Genomic DNA, 21,150 nt, shown 5'->3' with positions numbered 1-21,150 from the left:
TACTAGAGGCCCACTGCACAAATTCTTGCATGGATGGGGTTCCTCAGGGTGGCCTGTGGAGATCGGGCCCCAGCTCGCGCCCCCAGCCTCATAGCCACGCAGCCCCGCCTGGCACCCTTCCTTGGCCTGGCACCGCCCCCTCACCTGCTCCACATTCCTGCCTGTGGGGCGATCGATTGGGGCCGCCCTCCCCCCAACCCCCTCGCTAGGCTCAGTGACTGGGATCCAGGCGGTGGTCCCCAGCCCCCCGCCCCGCACTGGTCACAGTCTGCGGGGCGATCAGCGGGATGATTGGGCCCCTGCTCGCACCCACCTTGGCCTGGCACCACCCGCTCACCTGCTCCACCATCCCAACCCGGTCCCACTCTCATCAGGGCTCAATGGGGCTGGCAGCGCCTCCACTGCTGCCCGCTGTCAGCGCCGTGGCACCGACACCTGTCATGTTTTGCTCCGTCCCCTGGTGGTCAGCACACATCATAGTGAGCGGTCGAACTCCCCATTGAACGACTGCCTGAGGGGACGATTTGTATATTAGGCGTTTATTTTATAGGATTATGTACCATGCATTGGGATAGACTAATTTGTTTCTTTACTTGATATTTGAAATAATGCTTACAAATAGCTTGTGAACATTACAAGCTTAGAACAGCCAAAGGGTCTTAGATCTCTTGCTCAAAGTCATAAAACTACAAAGATCTAAATAGGGAGCCAAATTCATTAGTCTTTCTTATTTTACTAGTAAACCTTTTTGGTAAACTATAGAAAATATCTCAAAATATTATGAGATTGGAAAGAAGAAGAGAAAAAAAACAGTAAAAGTTTTGTATGGAAAGTTTTTTGTGTGTTTTTTTTTTGGTGCATATACTTGGCTTGGGGAGGTTGATTTGGGAGCAAGTGCAAACCAGGTACATCATTAATTTGCAGAATCTGTTTTTTACAACACAACTTTTTGTTTCTTTTTGAATAGAAAGATGAAAATTACAGAAGCCTCCCACGAGATACTAGTCACTGGTCTAACCAATTTCAGCGAGATAATGCTCGCTCATCTCTGAGTGCTAGTCACCCCATGGTGGACAAATGGCTGGAGAAGCAAGAACAGGTAACATAAGGAATCCTTTTCTATGCATTTTTGGTATAATATCCTAACCCATATACCAAAATATGTTTTCTTCCATTTCAATGATGATTAAAGGTAATTTATTCGAACAGACTTTAGTTAAGTAATGGGCTGTATGTTAGAGTTTGTCTAACATTAATGTAAAATAACTCTGTGGTGGTTCCTGAGCACAGGTTTCTCATAAGGAGTTATCAATATTTGTGATACTGAAACATCACAACTTTGGGTTTTGTTATGTGGCTGAGGCACAGATATTTGGCAGTGAATAATGCAATTTATCAGTAGGCTTTCAAGACCACTCATGGGTTCTTCTCTTCTTACATAAGCAGTAAGTCAAAGGATCTGAAGAGGCAAATTAAAATTTCGTTATACCTGACTTAACTTTATGAAAGAAATATATGCTACCGTGTTGTTTCAGAATTTAGATTGTCATGCTTGCAGATTTATCCTTATATATGTCAAGGACCTATTTTAGGTTTATACTTTTTAGAATTGCTTAGTTCACTTTGCATGATCACCACCTATAATTCATGAAATCGGAATGGTTTACCACTCAGTATAAATAACAGCTGCGTGTCTTGGGAAGAATTGTTTGCAATGTTGTTATATCATTATTAGCGAGGCCTGTTCTTCATATGAAGACTGAAATTTTATCTGGTAAGTTTTGCTGTATAAAAATAAAATTCTGCCCTACCGATGTTGCTCAGTGGTTGAGTGTCGACCTATGAACCAGGAGGTCATGGTTTGATTCCTGGTCAGGGTGCATGCCTGGGCTGTGGGCTCAATCCCCAGTGGGGAGCGTGCAGGAGGCAGCCAGTCACTGAGTCTCTCACATCATTGATGTTTCTATCTCTCTCTCCCTGTACCTTCCTCTCTAAAGTCAATAAGATATTTATTTAAAAATTTTTTTTCCAGTTTTCTTTTTTTTAAGTCTTAATTATTTATTGTTAGTCACAGTGTTTTCTTTGTAGTGGGAATGCCAGTGTTTTCTTTACAGTTTTAATAGTTTTGATGTTAAAAATTCACTTATTTGGTTATTTCTTCATTTAGTTATTTTCTTAAAAGGTTCATATGGATGGAAAATTAGGAGAGTACTCAGTGAGAGAATGTTTTGTTATCCATTTCAGTAATTTCTAAAATTTTTAATAATTTTTTTTGCTTAGATACTGGAATAGCTGTTTTTCAATTCAGATTAATGATATCAGTGGAAAGAAATCCTTAAGTGTTTTAATTAAGTCTATGCTTTATAGGATAAACCTAAAATATTTTTTGAATGTAGGATGTTCTAATATGAAACTATTAAAAAGAACAGTTTGAATTTGATACCACTGATGGTTAAAGACATGCACTGATTTTTATCCTAAGTAAATATTAGCATACAAAAACATTGTGTGATTGAAATAATTTTGGATAATTAGAAAATCATGGAAGTTCTATTTAGGAAAAACATAATTTTCTCAAAATAATACAGATTTTAAACTAATTGGTATTATTATTTCATTATCACTTTGAAGAAAATGTTTTTAAGACTCAGATTGTTTAGCATGGGCCTGGCGTCAGACCTGCTGATTATTAGCTTTTTACCATATATGAGATTTGACATGAGATTCTGGCATATTGTTAAATTAGTCCATACCTTAGTTTACTCATTTATCAAATGGGGATAATCATAGAACTTTCCTCAGATGGTTGCTGTATCAAGTAATGTAATACCTGCCAAGGAGCTGGAATCATGCCTGGTTAAAATTGTCTGCTGATAAGAGAAAATCTAGATTGTATAATAAGGGAACTTTCATTACTCATTAACAAGAAGCCTGAAGGAAAGGAAGGGGGAGGCAGAGGTGGTAGTGGAGAGTGAGGATGTTAATTTGCAGCTCAGTGGCCTCACTGTGAATCTGGATTCTCCATCTCTTCCAGGAGCCTTCACAGGGCTCCTTGCTGTGCTTTCAAGCTTGTCCTTTCCTGCCAAAGACCCAACCATCATATCCTTGCACAGAGGAAGAGGAATAGTGCTTTTGATGATGTGGGGACTTGCATTACTTGCCTGTTCAGTTCTAAATCAAAGGGAGTAAGAGTACCTTGGTTTAGAGTTTGGCTAATTGAGCTTGACCTCCTAGAGCTGGGTGTGAGGTGTAGCCAGTTCTCTTCCCTGAAGTACAGCTGCTCATCATTAAATGCAATCAGGGTTCTGTTAAGCAAGGAGGAAGGTACAGTTAGCTAAATATGTAAATATGACCATTTTTATTGCAAGATTAGGAGAAAAAAATGTCATCCCAGAGTTTTAAAAATATTATACATTTAATTATATTCTAAAAGCATAACTTTTGTCTTACTACTGCAGTTGTAGATCTCTCTTAAGGAAGTAATATTGTTTGTCTTTGTAAATCCTATATAATAAAGAGGTAATATGCAAATTGACTATCACACCCTCCCAAGATGGCGGCGCCCACAGTGGGGGTGGGGCAGCAGGGAGCAGGCTCCACGAGCCGCCTTCACCCGGAACTGCTGACTCCCCTGCCCACCGCCGGCTGCCTCCCCACTTGCCTCGCCCGGCAGTCTGTCTGCAGACTGTGGGGCCCTAGGCAGGCGGGGTCCGGCGGAGTCCACGCTGAGGTGGGTGAGGCGGGTGCATGGGCCACGGTGGTCCCTGCGGCACGGGGATGGACTGAGACTTCAGGTGACTCGCCCGTGGCTTCCAGGTGTTGCTGGGCTGGGCTTGGGGCGGGGAGGGCTGGAGTGAGGTGGGGTGGGTTGGGTGGGGGCAAAGCCTCACCGCAGGCAGCGGGTGGGGGTTCGAGCCAAGGTTTAGTGTGGGAGATGGAGAGGGGCGTGTCCCTCGGAGGGCGTAGACCGTCTGGAAGTCCCCATGGGGCGGGGCACCGTCGGGAGGTGTGGGGCGGGTCCGGGCAGGTGGAGACAGCACCTGGGAGCCCAACACTGGACCGCCTGGACCCACCCGTGACAGACACTTGTTGTGGAATTTCATGGTCACCCCGCACTTCTCTTAATATATTCAAAACTGGCGTGATGCACCCAAGTGGGAGTCCTGTATGGTAGACATTGGACCTTAGGAGTGGCGGTGAGAGGAAGCCTATGGCCCAGGGGTTCATAGAAGCGGGTCCCCAAAGACTGACCTCCCGCCTGGGTGGGAGGACGGGCTGAGGTGAGAAGATCCGAAGACGGGAAGGAGTAGGGAGCAGGCTTAAAAAATAAACTATTATTAGTAAAAAATAAAAATAAACTATTATTAATAAAAAATAAACAAAGCTTGTCTCAGAGCAAGCATGTCTCACACAGATCCCAGTCGCTTTGTGGTAATTGCCATGCCTGGAGTATTGTGTAAACCCTGGAGAGAAATATATAGGTCATTTCAGCTTTTATCTCTTAAAAATGGGATTTTTAAACTGCAGCTTTGTTTAACATACTGAATGTAAGGGCCCGTATTTCTTATGAAGGGATGTGACCTAACATGGCAGTCCTGTCAGGATTAATGATATATCACTTAAATTGATACCATGTGGTTAAAAAACAGGACTTTGCCTAAGTCAACAGGTAAATTCCTATTTAAAATTCCCTATATGAAAATAAAAACAGAGGAACTGTTGCCTCTCTGGAAAGATGTACATATCCTTTTGGAAAATGAATTAAGAAATAGCTTTGCTTTAATTGTTATGATTCTCTTATGACAATACTCTGACTTTTCTGGGAGGGGTCTAGAGTTACAATTTTGGTCATTTTTAGATCAGTGTGATTCTCCCCCCTCCCCCAGTCATTAATTTCTGTTGTAACTATAAGATTGATCTAATTTTGCATTCTTATTTATGCTAATATTTCTTTGCAGGTGACTTTGGGGGAGGGCACAAAAGTCTTCTTTGAAGAGCTTTGGACAGTTACTGAAGGATGTCAGAAGCAGTGTTGATTGATCTATTTGGTTTGACATTGAACTCTCAGAAAAACTATCAGACATTACTGAAGACATTGAATGCTGTTAGGTACCGCCATGCTGCCAAGGCCAAGTTCCTTTGCATAATGTGTTGAACCGGCGGTTGGACATCCCCTGAGGGATTGGAGAGAGTGCAGGCCAGGCTGAGGGAGCCCCGACCTCCCACTGTGCACGAATTTCGTGCACCAGGCCTCTAGTTTGATATAAAATAGTTTATTTTTTAAGCAAAAGGGATTGCATGTAGAAGCCACATTAACATATTTCCCCCGAAAAAAACTGTCTTGATTTGTTTCTCTTGAAGTTATTTGAAGTATTAGTTTCATAATCAAGCTTTGTAAAAAATAAGTACTTCCTTAGTCTATGCGATCTAATATAGATGGCATTAGCTATGATTCCTGAGCCTAAAACATCTTTTTACTTGGCTTAAGCTTAAAAAACGATGATCCATTCACTAAATTTACATAAACAGGATAATTAACTAGACTGAAATCTACTTAACTGGACAATAACAGCAAAAACTAAACCTATATTAAAACTTTGGCTGAAAGCAAGCACAATTGTTTGTGCAGAAGAGGACTAATAGGTTATGCTGCATGCACTGGAAATCTCTTCCAGCTATTCTCATTTAATTGTGAATTTATTCTTGTAACGGTTCCCTATTAGTCACCTGACTTTAATGACCTGATATCTCTTCTGTGGCTTTTTTCTAGTTAGGTTTTGCCATTAAAAATATAGTAAAGAGAATGGTATCACATAGATAAAAGAATGTTATATAGGGTTAAAAAAAACAACCACAAACAACCCTCTGTCTGTACAATGTGGGATTACCAGGGTAGAAATGATGGCTGGCTGCCTTATGCCATCTGGACTAAAGAGGTTTATAGAGTTCTAGATTTTATATGTCTCCAATGTTTTTGTCTTTGCTCTATTTCCTACTAGAGTGCTTGTCTCTCGTTATCTCTGTTTTGTTTGAAGACAGTTATGAGCACATCAGCTTTGCCAGTGGGAATAAACAGTAGGGATGAAAAGGACAAAAGAGTGCATAGAATGCTGAGCTGGCAGGCACCTCTGAAAACTGAACATGTCTTTCTCTTTTTGTGGAATTGGTCCTACATAAGGAAATATTGAATCTTCTTTCCCTCTGTTAGAATATTGGTGAGTTACGCATCTATAACAAAAGATAAATGATATACTGTATATTGTTAGAACTCTGTACCAGGAAGCACTTGGCATCAAGCTCAACATTTTATTCCAAAAATAGTAGTCTTGCTTTTTAGTGAGTAGTTCACTTTGCTCAGAATTGCCTATAGCTGAATCCTATATCAGGTTCATTTCAGAAGGTAAAGGACTATGTATCTTTCAAAGAACATCCTTTCCTTATGTTAACCTTGTGACTTCCTTTTTTTGAGAGATCTCAGAGGAAGCACAAGGGATTTGAAGAATGGGTGGTTGTTGTATTGCCTTAAAAAAGTGTTCATGCTTATGCAATTTTGATTCTCAGACCAAAGAAACAATGAAAGTAACAAGCCCCTTAATTTTGATGTTTAATATACTTTAAGAAATCTGAATTCCTTTTAACCATTACCATTTCTCTATGTGTAGACTATAATTTAATGTTGGAAGTTATTAGATTATATGCCAACTTGTTCTTATATCCCCACTGTTTATTTCAAGTAATAAATTCTACAAAAGAGAAGTCAGGAACTTTACAATACACTAGTGGCCCGGTGCACAAAATTCGTGCACATTAAAAGGGGATTAATTAGAGGAAATATTTTAATATTGCTATTTGCCCTTTCTCTATTATAAAAGTGTCAGAGATGAAAGACAATTAGTAAAATGTATATGAAAATCTTCCTCCTGTCAAGAGTCTGGGGCGCACCATGGGACCCAGACCCGGCCGGCCCCCCCCGCGCCCCCCACCCCCCATTGGGCTAGATCAAGACCCGGCCGGTCCCACCCTTGTCAAGCCCCGCTGGGTGGGGGGGTGCACCCTCAGGTCACCTGGGGCTGGGGCTGGGGGGGTGGGGGTGGCACAGCCTCAGGTGCCTGCTGATTGCTCATTAAGGCTCGTTACAGGAACTTGGCCTCCACTGTGGGTGCAGCCATCTTGTGTTACAGAAACCCCTGCGACTTCTGTGGGTGCTACCATTTTTGTGGTACAGTGACAGTCAATTTGCATATTCCCTCTTTATTATATAGGATTATTGAAAGAATTAAGGACCAGAAAGTAGAGGGTCCTTGGTGTACAGGCCTGAAACCAATTAGCAAAGATAGCAAGGAGGTGCTAGTCACCTTCCAGCCACAGCTTAAGCTCTGTTATAGAGGAATATAACCTTTAGAGGAAAATCCATGTTCTAGGTTTTTTTTCCATTAAGCACAACCCTTATCTAATTGGCAGATTGTACTAAAGAAGACAAACTGTTTTAGGAAAACTATTTTAGATGTTTGTTGATGACACAATTCAGGTGTGTCACCCTCACCTTTGTACCCTTGTCTGCAAGTGCCTCCATTCAGTGTCAAGTCTCACAGTCTCGAAACCAGGAGTTTTAGGAGCAAGCTCAGTATCTTTTTTCTTATTTTATGCACTTTTTTCACTGTCTCCAGCCATGATGCTTTTACTTCATTCTTCTTCATGCTGAACAAAGCATTCCTGACCTGTTTATTCCTTCTGAGATGAAGATGGCTAATATAGGAATTCTGTCTGTTTTTCTTTAGCCTGTATTTGTTGAGTCCTAGATATTAGGATTAGAAAATAGCTAAGTGTTAAATGAATAGAAAACATATTTAAATAAAATATTGCTACAGAATGAATGCGTATTATTTTCCTTATTTTCAAAGAAGAATAGTTCAACTATTGTAAAAGTATTATTCTTATACTTTTTCAAACATTTGAAAATATTTATGCATTGTAACGAATATTTACATAATACACAATGAGTATATTTGTAACTAGAACCAAGGTTTGGCTGCCTGTCTCCATAAAAACTAAACACATGAGACAGGTGCTGGTAAGAAAAAGGAAAGAGGTTTATATAAGTGCTGGTCACCTGAGAATATGGGGGACTTTTATCCAAAACCCATCTTTGCATTTTCAGTGCAGACAGGGGTTTTTATAGGGAAGGAGAGGGTAAGCAAACAAAGAGATCAGAAGGTGGGGCTGTGGACACGCAGGCTTGTCTTTGCTCATCCCCATATGGACCTTTAATGCCAGCATACTGGAGCTGACAGCATACCTCCAGCCAATCCTGCAGTTGGGTGATCTGCATCAACTGAAGTTATGGTCATGGCCTTTAAGGAAACTGTTAGTATGTGAGTTCCTTTTATCAGTTTGTTACTACATTTTATTATAATTCCAGTTAATGGTTAGTCAATGTAGCATAGAGTTTTTATTCCCTGTTACATATTCACAAACATGGGAATGGTATGTTTCTATGAAAGTGTTTCAATTTTACTTTATTTATTATAGTTTGAGGCCTGGGTTTTGAAGATCTAGGGCAAGCATTTCAAACTCAAAGGCTAACACGGGCCAAATAAACAAGGTTTAAGTTTATGTGGGCCACAAAAAAACAAAAGCTTCAATTTTCATAGAAACGTAGGTTTGTTTCGATAGAGACATGCTGAATACAAAGGACTGAAATTAATGAGTAATCGTTAACATAAAATAATAAAAAAATTTTTTCTTGAACATTAACTTACCAGACACTGAGTAACTACACAAATTAATAAGCATAACGCAAGTAAACCTATTTTTCTTGTTCTCCAAAAGCGAAATATTTCCTCTTGCGCACACCAAACAAGTCAGTATAAGACTAATGACGTGGCAATCGGCTGCTAAAATATTCGCTGCTAGTATTAGTGGAGAGAAATGGTGCATCTGCGCCTAAGCACATAAGGGAAATGAATGCAACATGGTTATAGTAATCAGTCATTAGCGAAAGTTGTAGTTCATTATTAATAATTATGTATAAGAGGATATTGTGAAAATTAAGTTAAGAAATCTTTATTAAAACATTTCTTACATACAGTTATATTGGCTGGGCTGCAAAAAGACTTGTGGGCTGCATGCGGTGCGCTCGCTGCCAGTTTGACATGCTTTTAATTAATCTAGGGCAAAAGTAAGTTTAAAAAAAAAAACTATTTTGTATGCGAGTAAAGAGACAGTAGTCAAGAAACATTTTGCTAGTAAACTTAACCAGATTTGCCCAACCAGTGTAGCTCAGTGGTTGAATGTTGACCTATGAACCAATTTCTGGTCAGGGTACATGCCTGGGTTGCAGGCTTGATCCCCATTGGGGGGCATGTAAGAGGCAGCCAATCAATGATTCTCATCATTGATGTTTCTATCTCTCCCTCTCCCTTCCTCTATGAAATCATTAAAAATATATTTTAAAAAAATAAACTGACCCAGAAATTACCTGGGCATAGTGTATAGCAAATGATTAAGGCAGTAAGTAAGTAAGGTTTTTCCTGTTTTCCTTGATGTGATGAAATGATGGCTGTGGAGTGATCAGGCCATGAGTTCTGCTTTCACATGTCTTACCAGTTAGTTTTTCCTCTGATCTGACTGCATAGGGGAAAATTTTCTTCCTTTCCCTTATATAAGTGAAAAAAAATTCTCATTTCACAGACATCGAGAATTATCCAGCTGACATAGTGTTCATATTATGAAATGATACTTCCTTATTAAAAAATTAGAAGATGACTTTTTCAGAAATCTGATTTTAACAGCTGCTGACTGGTCAGTCAAATGACTACAGAGTCATTCTGCTAAAACATGCAGAAGCTATAGAAGTTTTGACATATGGATAGACAAGGCTACAGTCGTATCAGCCATTGTTAATGGTAAGGTTCTGATGCTAGAAAATACCAACTGTAATGTGTTTTGTTTGTTTATGTATTTTTTAATTATTTAGCCCATAGACACTGAGTAACCAAATTACTGGGTTATAGGATGAAAATAATCAAAGCCCCCTGCCTTCAATTTCTAACTGGTAAAAGGAAGGGGATTTATTTATTTATTTATTTTTTCTCAGTGGATTCTCTACATTTTATTATTTTTTATTTTTTTAATAAATCTTTATTGTTCAGATTATTACAGTTGTTCTTCTTTTTCCCCCCCATAGCTCCCCTCCATCTGGTTCCCACCCTACCCCATGCCCTTACCTCCCCGCCACTGTCCTCATCCGTAGGTGTACGATTTTTGTCCAGTCTCTTCCCGCACCCCCCACACCCCTTTCCCCCCGAGAATTGTCAGTCCACTCCCTTTCTATGCCCCTGACTCTATTATATTCATCAGTCCATTCTGTTACTCAGATTTTTAATTCACTTGATTTTTAGATTCATTTGTTGATATATATGTATTTGTTGATCATAATTTTTAACTTTACCTTTTTCTTCTTCTTCCTCTTCTTCAAGAATACCTTTCAGCATTTCATATAATACTGGTTTGGCGGTGATGAACTCCTTTAGATTTTTCTTATCTGTGAAGCTCTTTATCTGACCTTCAATTCTGAATGATAGCTTTGCTGGGTAGAGTAATCTTGGTTGTAGGTTCTTGCTATTCATCACTTTGAATATTTCTTGCCTATGAATAATTCATAGTTTTTAATAATTCATAATTCTCCCATCTGGCCTGCATAGTTTCTGTTGAGAAATCAGCTGACAATCGTATGGGTGCTCCCTTGTAGGTAACTGTTTTTCTCTTGCTGCTTTTAATATTCTCTCTTTGTCTTTTGCTTTTGGCATTTTAATTATGATGTGTCTTGGTGTGGTCCTCTTTGGATTCCTTTTGTTTGGGGTTCTTTGCGCATCCTGGACTTGTAAGTCTATTTCTTTCACCAGGTGGGGGAAGTTTTCAGTCATTATTTCTTCAAATAGGTTTTCAGTATCTTCCTCTCTCTCTTCTTCTGGCACCCCCATAATTCTGATGTTGGTACGGTTGATGTTGTCCCAGAGGCTCCTTACACTTTCTTCAGATTTTTGGATTCTTTTTTCTTTTTGCTTTTCTGGTTGGGTGTTTTTTGCTTCTTTGTATTTCAAATCTTTGACTTGATTCTTGTGATGCTGTAGTCTGCTGTTGGATCTCTGTATATTATTTTTTATTTCAGTCAGTGTATGCTTAATTTCTAGTTGGTCCTTTTTCATATCCTCGAGGGTCTCGCTAAATTTATCGGCCTTTTCTAGAAAATTCTTGGAAAACCTTATAACCGTGGTTTTGAACTCTATATCCAGTGTATTAGCTCTTCTCCATTTCTTTCATTTGTGACCTGTTTCTTTGTCTCTGCATTTTGGCTGCTTCCCTGTGTTGATAGAGTGGCTTTGTGTGCTAGGTGTCCTAAAGGGCCCAGTGGCTCAGCCTCCCCAATTACCTGAGGTGGACTCTCTTGGTGCACCCCTTTGTGGGCTGTATGCACAGTCTTGTTGTAGTTTTAAGCCTTGATTGTTGTTGGTATCACTGGGAGGAATTGACCTCCAGGCCAGTTGGCTGTGAGGATCAGCTGTGTCTATGCTGGTTGAACTCCTGTGGTGGAGACACCCTTATGAGACAAGACTTGCAAAAGCTTCTGTGCTCAGCTTGGATGGGGCGGAGTCTCAGTGTGGAGCAGACAGCAATGGCTTCCTGTCAGTCCTGCCCTAATAGGCCCCTGGGTCTCAGTGTCCCGCAGTAATCGCTGCAAGCACCTCTGAGAGAAAGCTGTCCTTGAATTTTACCCGCTGCCACACAGTCCAGTTTCTCCCCAGATAGATGTTTACCAAGGAACCCAGATGTTTACCAAGTAGCCAAGCAAAGCCTTTTTTAAGAAACTCAACATTCTTAAACAGTATCCTTAGATTTAATTGCATTAAAATCATGTATGTTTGCCAAAACCAAAAGTGAATATCAAAAATGGAAACAGACATAGAGATGAAAACTAATGTGTTTATGTCAGTTTATATTATTCAGAAATGATTTTAAAAGATTATATTTTATTCTAATTATAAGATTCCATAGAAGCTAGAATCCGATTCTGAAAGGATGATGAGCACATTAAAAAGACAGCAGGGATGAAAATGAACCAACCCAGGATACCAAATGGTACTTCTACCAATAAGGAAAGAGGAAATATTACTTAAGGAAAAAAATTAGTTCCTTAATACTAGAGAGCTGTTGAGGAATAACCATTAAACTATTCTTACCAAAAAATTAAGAGAGAAAGCATGTAATGAGTGCCTACAACACTACACCAGAAACAGGACCCACATTTTCACATGTGCTACATCACTTATTTTCAAACACAAAGCCAATATCTGCCCAACAGGTATTATTTTCCCCCTTTCACACACAGTGAAAACGAAGTTTGTGGAGTTTACACAACCCAGACAAAGGCCACAGACAGTGAATGAGGGGCAAACAATAGGGCCCTCACCGGAAGGGCAGGTTTCCAATTCTGGTACACATGCTTCAGGCTCACCTGTCTTCAATGCTGAATTTATGTCAGGCTGAAATGCTGCTTGTAGCTCTCAGGAGAAAATACTACCCGAAGTAGGCCTTGCATGTGGCTGGCAAGGCTCCCCTGGAAATGAGTACTAGTATGTCCACTTCAGAAGAATTTCCACCAGGCCCCTAGGTCCCAGTACTATTCCTCACTTGATGTTTCTAGTCCACAGTTCATTGATTATAAAAGTAGAAATATATAAGGCTAATGGAAAATAATTATGTGTTACATACATATGGAATGCTTTAATCATTATGTCTTAAAACTCAGCTAAGTTTAAGATATGTTCCAGTCATCATATTATCAAAGATCAACAAAATAATCTGCTATTGGCATTAATGTAGTCAGGTGATACGGCAACTCTCTTCAAAAGTTTTATTTATTTATTTTGCTTTTGGTGCTACTGTGAACATAATAGACTTCTTCTATAAAGAAATGCTCTGGGATTTTATAATAAAAACAGAATTTACTTTTAAAACACAGTTTTTACTTTCTACATTTGCTACTGCTAGAGCTAAACACAATTATGTTAGTTTCTGCACAAGTTCTACAAAATTTTGCCAATTAGGAAATAATATTAATAAATCCCCTTCCAAGGAGAAACCAAGATGGCGGCATAGGTAAACACTTAAACTGCTGCCTCGCACAACAATTTCAAAACTACAACTAAAAGACAAAACGGACATCATCCAGAACTACAGGAAGGCTGGCTGAGTGGAAATTCTACAACTAGAAGGAAAGAGAAAAGCACACTGAGAGTCAGAGGAGCTGCAGAAGGCAGAGGTAGAGAGGCGCGCATGCAGAGAGGGCTGGCAACTGAGCACGCCGCTGGCTTTCTCAATCGGGAGGGAGACAAAAGCTCCCACTGCTTTGAACTCCAGTTCCGGGCAAGATTCTGGGGACCCAGACTCATACGGGGAGAAACTGGACTGTCAGGAAAGAGAAAAGCACACTGAGACTCAGAGGAACTGCGGAAGGCAGAGGTACAGGTACAGAGTCGCGTGCGCGGAGAGGGCTGGCAACTGAGTACGCAGCTGGCCTTCTCAATTGGGAGGGAGACAAAAATTCCCAACAGCTCTGAAATCCAGTTCCGGGCAAGACTCTGGGGACCCAGACTCATTCGGGGAGAAACTGGACTGTGTGGCAGCGGGTGAAATTCGAGGGCAGCTTTCTCTCAGAGGTGCTTGCAGCGATTACTGCGGGACACTGAGACCCAGGGGCCTATTAGGGCAGGACTGACAGGAAGCCATTGCTGTCTGCTCCACACTGAGACTCCGCCCCATCCAAGCTGAGCACAGAAGCTTTTGCAAGTCTTGTCTCATAAGGGTGTCTCCACCACAGGAGTTTTCCCAGCATAGACACAGCTGATCCTCACAGCCAACTGGCCTGGAGGTCAATTCCTCCCAGTGATACCAACAACAATCAAGGCTTAAAACTACAACAAGACTGTGCATACAGCCCACAAAGGGGTGTACCAAGAGTGTCCACATCAGGTAATTGGGGAGGCTGAGCCACTGGGCCTTATAGGACACCTAGCACACAGAGCCACTCTATCAACACAGGGAAGCAGCCAAAATGTGGAGACAAAGAAACAGGTCACAAATGAAAGAAATGGAGAAGAGCTAATACACTGGATATAGAGTTCAAAACCACGGTTATGAGGTTTTCCAAGAATTTTCTAGAAAAGGCTGATAAATTTAGCGAGACCCTCGAGGATATGAAAAAGGACCAACTAGAAATTAAGCATACACTGACTGAAATAAAAAATAATACGTAAATGGCAATAGGGAGTGATTTATGTAGTTTCAGGGGTACTCATCAGTTCTCCTGTTCCTTTATGACTGGCCATATTATTGCTTCTTTGGCCTGTGGAGCTAAAAGCCTAAAAACAGCAGGAAAGTGAGTCAGAAATTCTACTGGATGAAAAATCTTTCATGGTGTGTGGATTACTGCACGGGGAATCAAGGAAGCTCATGATTTTCTTGCTTGAGAACACAGCTGCTAGAACTAGGCATTAAGAGCTTGCACTGTGGATAAAGATATCCACATTCATTTTTAGCTGTGACCTTCAGGTGCCTTTTTATATTTTCATTGCAGGGAGTAATAAAGATTTTTGTTCTAAGCTGTGCAACTGAATATGATGATGAAAATAATACATACTTTATATACTAATTCTCTTTATTCTCACTTATCTATATGCCATTTGTTTTAGAAATTTTTTTCTTTACTACTACGTTCAGTGAGCAATGAAGCTGCTATTCTTTAAAAAATATTGGTTAAGAAATTGCATTAACATTTTCAGCCCACAGTATGTTATTCTCACTAATTTCATGAGACCTGCCTGTAGAAATAGAATCAACTTATAAGCCACTTTTAGTTTTGAAATAATATGATGCATATAATCAGTGCTACACAGGCTTTTTCCAGTTGCCTTTAACATGGTTCTATAATGGTCTTGAAAAATTGCTATTTTAAGTGCTAAGACATTTTATCCAATGGTTTTATGTTCTTTATTCCCTCACTAGAGGCCCGGTGCACGAAATTCGTGCACGTGTGTGTGTGTGTGTGTGTGTGTGTGTGTGTGTCAGCCCAACCTGCACCCTCTCCAATCTGGGACCCCTTGGGGGATGTCCTATGGATCGGGCCTAAATAGGCAGTCGGACATCCCTTTCACAATCTAGGACTGCTGGCTCCCAACTACTCGCCTGCCTGCCTTCCTGATTGCCCCTAACGGCTCTGCCTGCCAGCCTGATCACCCCCTAACCACTTCCCTGCCAGCCCCTGATACCCCGGTCACCCCCAAATGCCCTCCCTTGCATATTCCCTCTTTATTAGATAGGGTTTTTTCTTTAGCATATTGGACAGCCCTAACTGTTTTGGCTCAACGGATGGATGGAGCATTGGCCTGCAGAATCAAGGGTCCCAGGTTCGATACTGGTCAAGGGCATGTACCTTGGTTGGGGGCACATACCCAGTGGGGAGTGTGCAGGAGGCAGCTGATCGATGTTTCTCTCTCATAGATGTTTCTAGCTCTCTATCCCTTTCCCTTCCTCTCTGTAAAAAAATCAGTAAAATATATATTATTAAAAAAGAAACATTTAAGATTCCTCCATATCTGCCTGGCTGGTGTGACTCAATGGTTGAGACCCCAGGCTGCCACCGCTGGCAGGGGATGGGGCCCTGGCCAGGCTGAGACCCCAGCCCAGGCTGTTGCCTCAGCCCTGCCAAGCTGAGACCCCTGCCCAGGCTGCCATCTCAGAGGCTGTGGGCTGTGGTGTGCAGCTCCAGTCCAGGCTGCCTTCACTGGCCTGAAGATAGCTTGGTGGGGGTGCACCGCCCTGCCGCTCCAGGCTGCTGCTGCTGGCTGGGTGATCATGCAGTGGGGGTGCCCGGCCCTCCAGGCATGAGACCCCAGCCCAGGCAACCGCCTCGGCCAGGGGATCATGCGGCTTGGGTGCCAGGCCCTGCAGGTCTGAGACCCCAGCCCAAGCTGTCCTCATGGCCAGAGGATCCTGTGGCTTGGGTGCGGGGCCCTGTCGGTCTGAGACCCCAGCCCAAGCGGCTTGGCTTGGGTGCGGGGCCCTGGCGGCCTGAGACCCCCCCAGCCCAAGCCTGTGCAGCTTGCCAGGGATTACTCGTGTGGCTTGGGGGCATGACTCTGGCAGCCTGAGACCCCCCAGCCCAAGCCGGCGTGGCTTGCGAGCCATCGGGCGGCATGGGGGTGAGGCCTGGCGGCCTGAGACCCCAGCCCAAGCCGGCGCAGCTTGCCAGGGATCACTCGCGAGTCCCCGCTCCCAGCTCCTCCTGCCAGCACGATTGGCCACTCCGAGTCCCGTCCCCACGCCTCCTGCTGGCCCAATCGTGGGCGTAGCGGAGTGATGGTTAATTTGTATATTACCCTTTTATTATGTAGGATGTGGCCTAGGTATATGTGTCCTATTGTATTTTCATTTGGTATTTCTAAGAGCTGTTTTCTTGTGTTTTTCTTTCTTCACATTTTCTTTTTTCTCTGCTCTTATGGCTGAAAGGAGATTGTAGATAGCTTTTAATAGTTGAACAAATTATATAAAGAAATTAAAGTACTGAAAGTAAGCATGAAGTTTCCACAACAAACACCTAATGATATATGGGGATGTTTTGGGGTAAGTTTTCCGATTTCTTTTTATGTATTATCTTATTACTTTCTTTTACAATAAGGATGTATTATTACTTTGAAAATTTTTAAATTTTAGTAATTAAATCTGACTGCATAAGATTGGGAGAGTGAGCATTTTTTTTCTTTTTCTACAAATACTGTAATTCCCAAATTGTAAGATGAAATAGCAATATTGATATTTATTGGAATTAAGTTAAACCCTTTGAGTAGCATAGTCACTTCCTACTTTTAATAATCCCTAATTCTCTGAAATAATTCATTAACTGGCCCTCTTCTTCATACTCCACTGAAGACATAGAAGTAATATAATAGTAGTATCCTGTGTTCTCACCATCATGTTTACAATTTTGGTTCATCCTGCCCCTGCTAGTACTTGGAAAAACTCCCCTCACCTTTCACAGGGCAACTGACTTCCCCTATATTCTGTCTGCCATCCCTTCTCAGTCTTAGGACTGCTTTATTCCCCAGCTCCTCTCTGCACAGTACCGTGTGTGTGTGTGTGTGTGTGTGTGTGTGTGTGTGTGTGTGTGTGTACCAGATCTTTCAGATTTTCAGATCACCAAATATATGCTCAATTAACACATCCCCACTCCCCCACAAGGCTTTGCCTCCCCATTGCCTCTGCTTGGCTTGCTGTCCCTCCCAATTCATAGATCTGGTTCCTTCTTATCTTTTATGTATCAAGTCACATATCGCCCCCCTCCCACCCCAACCCCCCAGTACCTTCCATAATCCCGGTGTTTAAAGGAGGGCGACATCCCTTTCCTCCAATATTGTCTCTTCTCTCACCATCCTTTTCTATTTCTATTTAAAAATTTAAATTTGTCTTTTCTTATGTCTCTTCCTATAAAATGACACAGGAGTAGTTTTGCTTACTGTTTGTTTGTAGCTCCTTATTAAGCTCCCATGTATTTTGGGGTGAATAACTTGAAAGGAAAACATCCATAATGCCCTCCCTTTTTCTGATACTATGTATGATGGGTGGTTGAGATTGAGCAGTTATTTTATAATGCTATATAATATGATGTGATTTTTATTAATTATGAGGTAAAATCTGCAGCTATAGGTAAGTCAAAGAAAACACTTAAATATTAAGTCATATGCATATGTAAAGCTTATAAAACACATATACATATGTTTGCTTACATCATTGCTTGTCACTTAGCATCTGTACTTGGCAAAAAGATTGGAAAATAATTTCAGACTAAAGGATCACAACATGGAAAAAATTTCTAAGTTTAGTCAAGGTAAAGCAATGTTTTACTTCAGATAACTTGATATAATGGTGGAGAGCACAATCTTCCTTATCCAAAAGTTTATGTAATCACTTCTGATCTTTCTCTGAGAGTGTCTTGTAATTAAACCTGGGTTCAAGTGTTAAAAGGTGAGTTAATAGACTGTCAGGCTATTCTCAACAACCTCTCAGCATCTTCTTGATTTCTGCTGCATTCCAGTTGATGTAGTAACCCTGAGAAAGCCACCTGAGTCTTTTAAGGCTTTACTGAGGAGGTAATGGGAGGGTAGGACTTGCTGTGACTTCCATAACTGAGATTTTAGTGGGATATGATAAAAAAAGGCCCCCCAAGTTTTATAGGCCCGGGATAGTCATGAATTCTATTAGTTCTAAAAATATTTTATTACTTAAATGTTAAAAATATTTAGTAATAAAATATTAAATTATTCTTTATTTATAACTGAACTGACATAATTTTTTGTTTTATTGGAAAAATAATATTTGAACAAACCATTTTATTATATTTTATATTGTATGAATAATTGAGTTGAGAGCAATATAGTTAAAATATTATTTTCTGGATATATATTATATATTTTATTTGTTTGAGAGCTTTTTTTTTTCCTAGACAGGTTTTGAGGTTATTTATTTTTATTAGAATGAAGACAGCCCTAACCTGTTTGGTTCAGTGGATAGAGCGTTGGTCTGCGGACTGAAGGGCCCCAGGTTCAATTCTGGTCAAGGGCATGTACCTTGGTTGCAGGCACATCCCCAGTAGGGGGTGTGCAGGAGGCAGCTGATCAATGTTTCTAACTCTCTATCCCTCTCCCTCTCTGTAAATATATTCATAGTTCCAAAATCAAATATATATTTTTTAAAAAAGAATGAAGATTAATTATACTGTTAATCTTGAGATCCCAAGATTACAAAAATTTACTTTTTTTTACGGATGAATTTTTTCATTTTAGAACACTGACGTTTGGTGCTCACATGTATAATATACAATATATGGATGTTAATCTCATCTAACATTTTATATGTATTATATAGAGTTTTGATATTACTGTCTTCACTCAATATTTAAATAAAGCTTCTCTTTTTACACATGGACATTTGGTAGAATTAGATATTTGATATAAAATTGAGGTTTAGAAATTATTTTCAAAGAGAAAAAGAATATCCTTTTTTTCTTAGAGAGCTGCACCAAAGTTTTTTGGTTATAGGAATTGATTTTGATCTCAAGATGACCCCACACTGATTGTAGAGAGTTTTACTGTTGTTCTAAGTGATGATGATCATTGTCCCTGTTCCTTTCTTATTTCCCTCTGAGTTCTTTAGAGATTTACATGAGATGAGTGATTATAATTAGGGTGTCTTTCCTGTTATCTTGGAAGACATTGGACTATATGGGGATATTTATAATACAGTAGGTCCTCGGGTTACGTTGGAGATCTGTTCCTACTGCGTGACTTAACGTGATTTTCGCAGTAAGTCAGAACCCACCTACATAAGCACCTACGTCACTCACATGGAGCACATACACAGGAGTAATGAAGTGAAACAGTAAAAAAAAATTAAAAGATAACAATTCCTGACCTTTTACTTGTGGTAAATAAGTAATAAAAAACATAAAGCACATATGTACATACGTCGAAATGAAGGAACTTTTTTTTTAATAAATAAACTAGAGGCCCAGTGCATGATTGAATCATGCATGTATAGGGTCCCCTACACGCTTTTGCTTTTGATCACGGGGGAGCTGGGTGCCTGTCCGCTGGTTCACCAGGCCTTTCAGAAGCCTCCGGTGTGGCGGAGGCTTCTGAAAGGCCTGCTGCCTGAGCGGACAGGCACCCAGCTCCCCCGCTTTTGATGGTCCACGCAGTGGGATGTGAGCTTGCTGCCCCAGAGGCCCCTTCTGTGCCGCAGCACAGCCATGGCGCAGACGCTGAGCTCGCGCCGCTGCTGGCGATGCAGTCCCACCGGCCCAATCGGCCACCCCAGCCACCCCGAGTCCCCTCCCCCCCCGCACCTCCTGGCCAATCATGGGCATAGCGAAGGTACGGTCAATTTGCATATTTGTCTATTATTAGGTAGGATGGGAGATGGCGAGGTAACCACGAAACAATGTACGTCGAGTCCAATGTAACCCAAGGACTGCCTGTAGTTTGATAACATGATTATTTTATTTTGTGGAAAATGTTATTTATTTGATTTTTGCACAGGTAATATATTGATCGTTCCAAAATCAAATATATACACAGATATGCAAAGTACTGCCTTCCAGTCCTGGCTCCCCTCTCCATTTGCAACCAGTTACTACTTTCTTTTGAATTCTTTCAAATAGTACTATTCTTTAATGAGAAAATGTGAAAATATACTCTGTTCACATTTTTACATAAATACTGTCTACTTTGTTCATGTTTTATTATTATTTTGCTTAAGATGGCTTGGCAGTCTTTCCATATTAAAATATGAAAGGTGTCCATTTTTGAATACTTAATAATTTTCATTTGTATAGATGCACTATTGTTTTCTGGTGTGCATGCGTATTGTTTATAGTGATTTGCTATTGCAAACAATATTGCCATGAGTGACCTTTGTACATAACCTAAAAGTGAAATTATACATTGGTGGATATACATTTGTAACTTTGATGGAAGTTTCCAAATTGATGTTGGACCAAGTTACTAGTACACTCCCACCCACCAGCAGGACCCAAGTTCACTTTGTCATTTTGTCACTTTGTCACTTCACATTGTATCCTAAAGTTCCATGAAATCGATTAAACTGACTAGATGTGTCTTTAAAATAGTTCCTTTTTTTTCAATTTTCTTATTGATTAAGGTATTACATGTGTCCATATCTCCCTATTGCCCCCCTACCCCACTCCCATACATGCCCTCACCCCTCAGTGTCTTGTGTCCATTGGTAATGCTTATATGCATGCATACAAGTCCTACGGCTGATCTCTTACCTCCCCCCCACTTCCCGGTCCCCAGCCTTCCCGCTATAATTTGACAGTCTGTTTGATGCTTCTCTGCCTCTGTATCTATCTTTTTGTTCATCAGGTTATAATGTTCTTTATTATCCATAAATGAGTGAGATCATGTGGTATTTTTCTTTCACTGACTGGCTTATTTCATTTAGCATAATGCTCTCCAGTTCCATCCATGCTGCTGCAAATGGTAAAAATTCCTTCTTTTTTAAAGCAGCATAGTATTC

The 21,150-nt window shown here is 40.7% G+C and overlaps 1 protein-coding gene across 18 annotated transcripts in view; it reads left to right on the top strand.

Moving 5' to 3' along the window:
* PARD3 (par-3 family cell polarity regulator) overlaps positions 1-21,150 on the top strand; it is a 699,476-nt gene that overhangs the window by 280,394 nt on the left and 397,932 nt on the right. For all 18 annotated transcript variants that reach the window (XM_054716632.1, XM_054716629.1, XM_054716625.1 and 15 more), the window contains one exon: positions 968-1,099. In XM_054716632.1, coding sequence (XP_054572607.1) covers positions 968-1,099 — 132 coding nt within the window. The remainder of the gene's footprint in view (positions 1-967; positions 1,100-21,150) is intronic.

The sequence above is a fragment of the Eptesicus fuscus genome, chromosome 5, assembly GCF_027574615.1.
Source record: "Eptesicus fuscus isolate TK198812 chromosome 5, DD_ASM_mEF_20220401, whole genome shotgun sequence".
Lineage (NCBI taxonomy): Eukaryota > Metazoa > Chordata > Mammalia > Chiroptera > Vespertilionidae > Eptesicus > Eptesicus fuscus.
The sequence above is the reverse complement of the archived record's forward strand: the minus strand, read 5'-3'. Positions and strand labels throughout refer to the sequence as shown.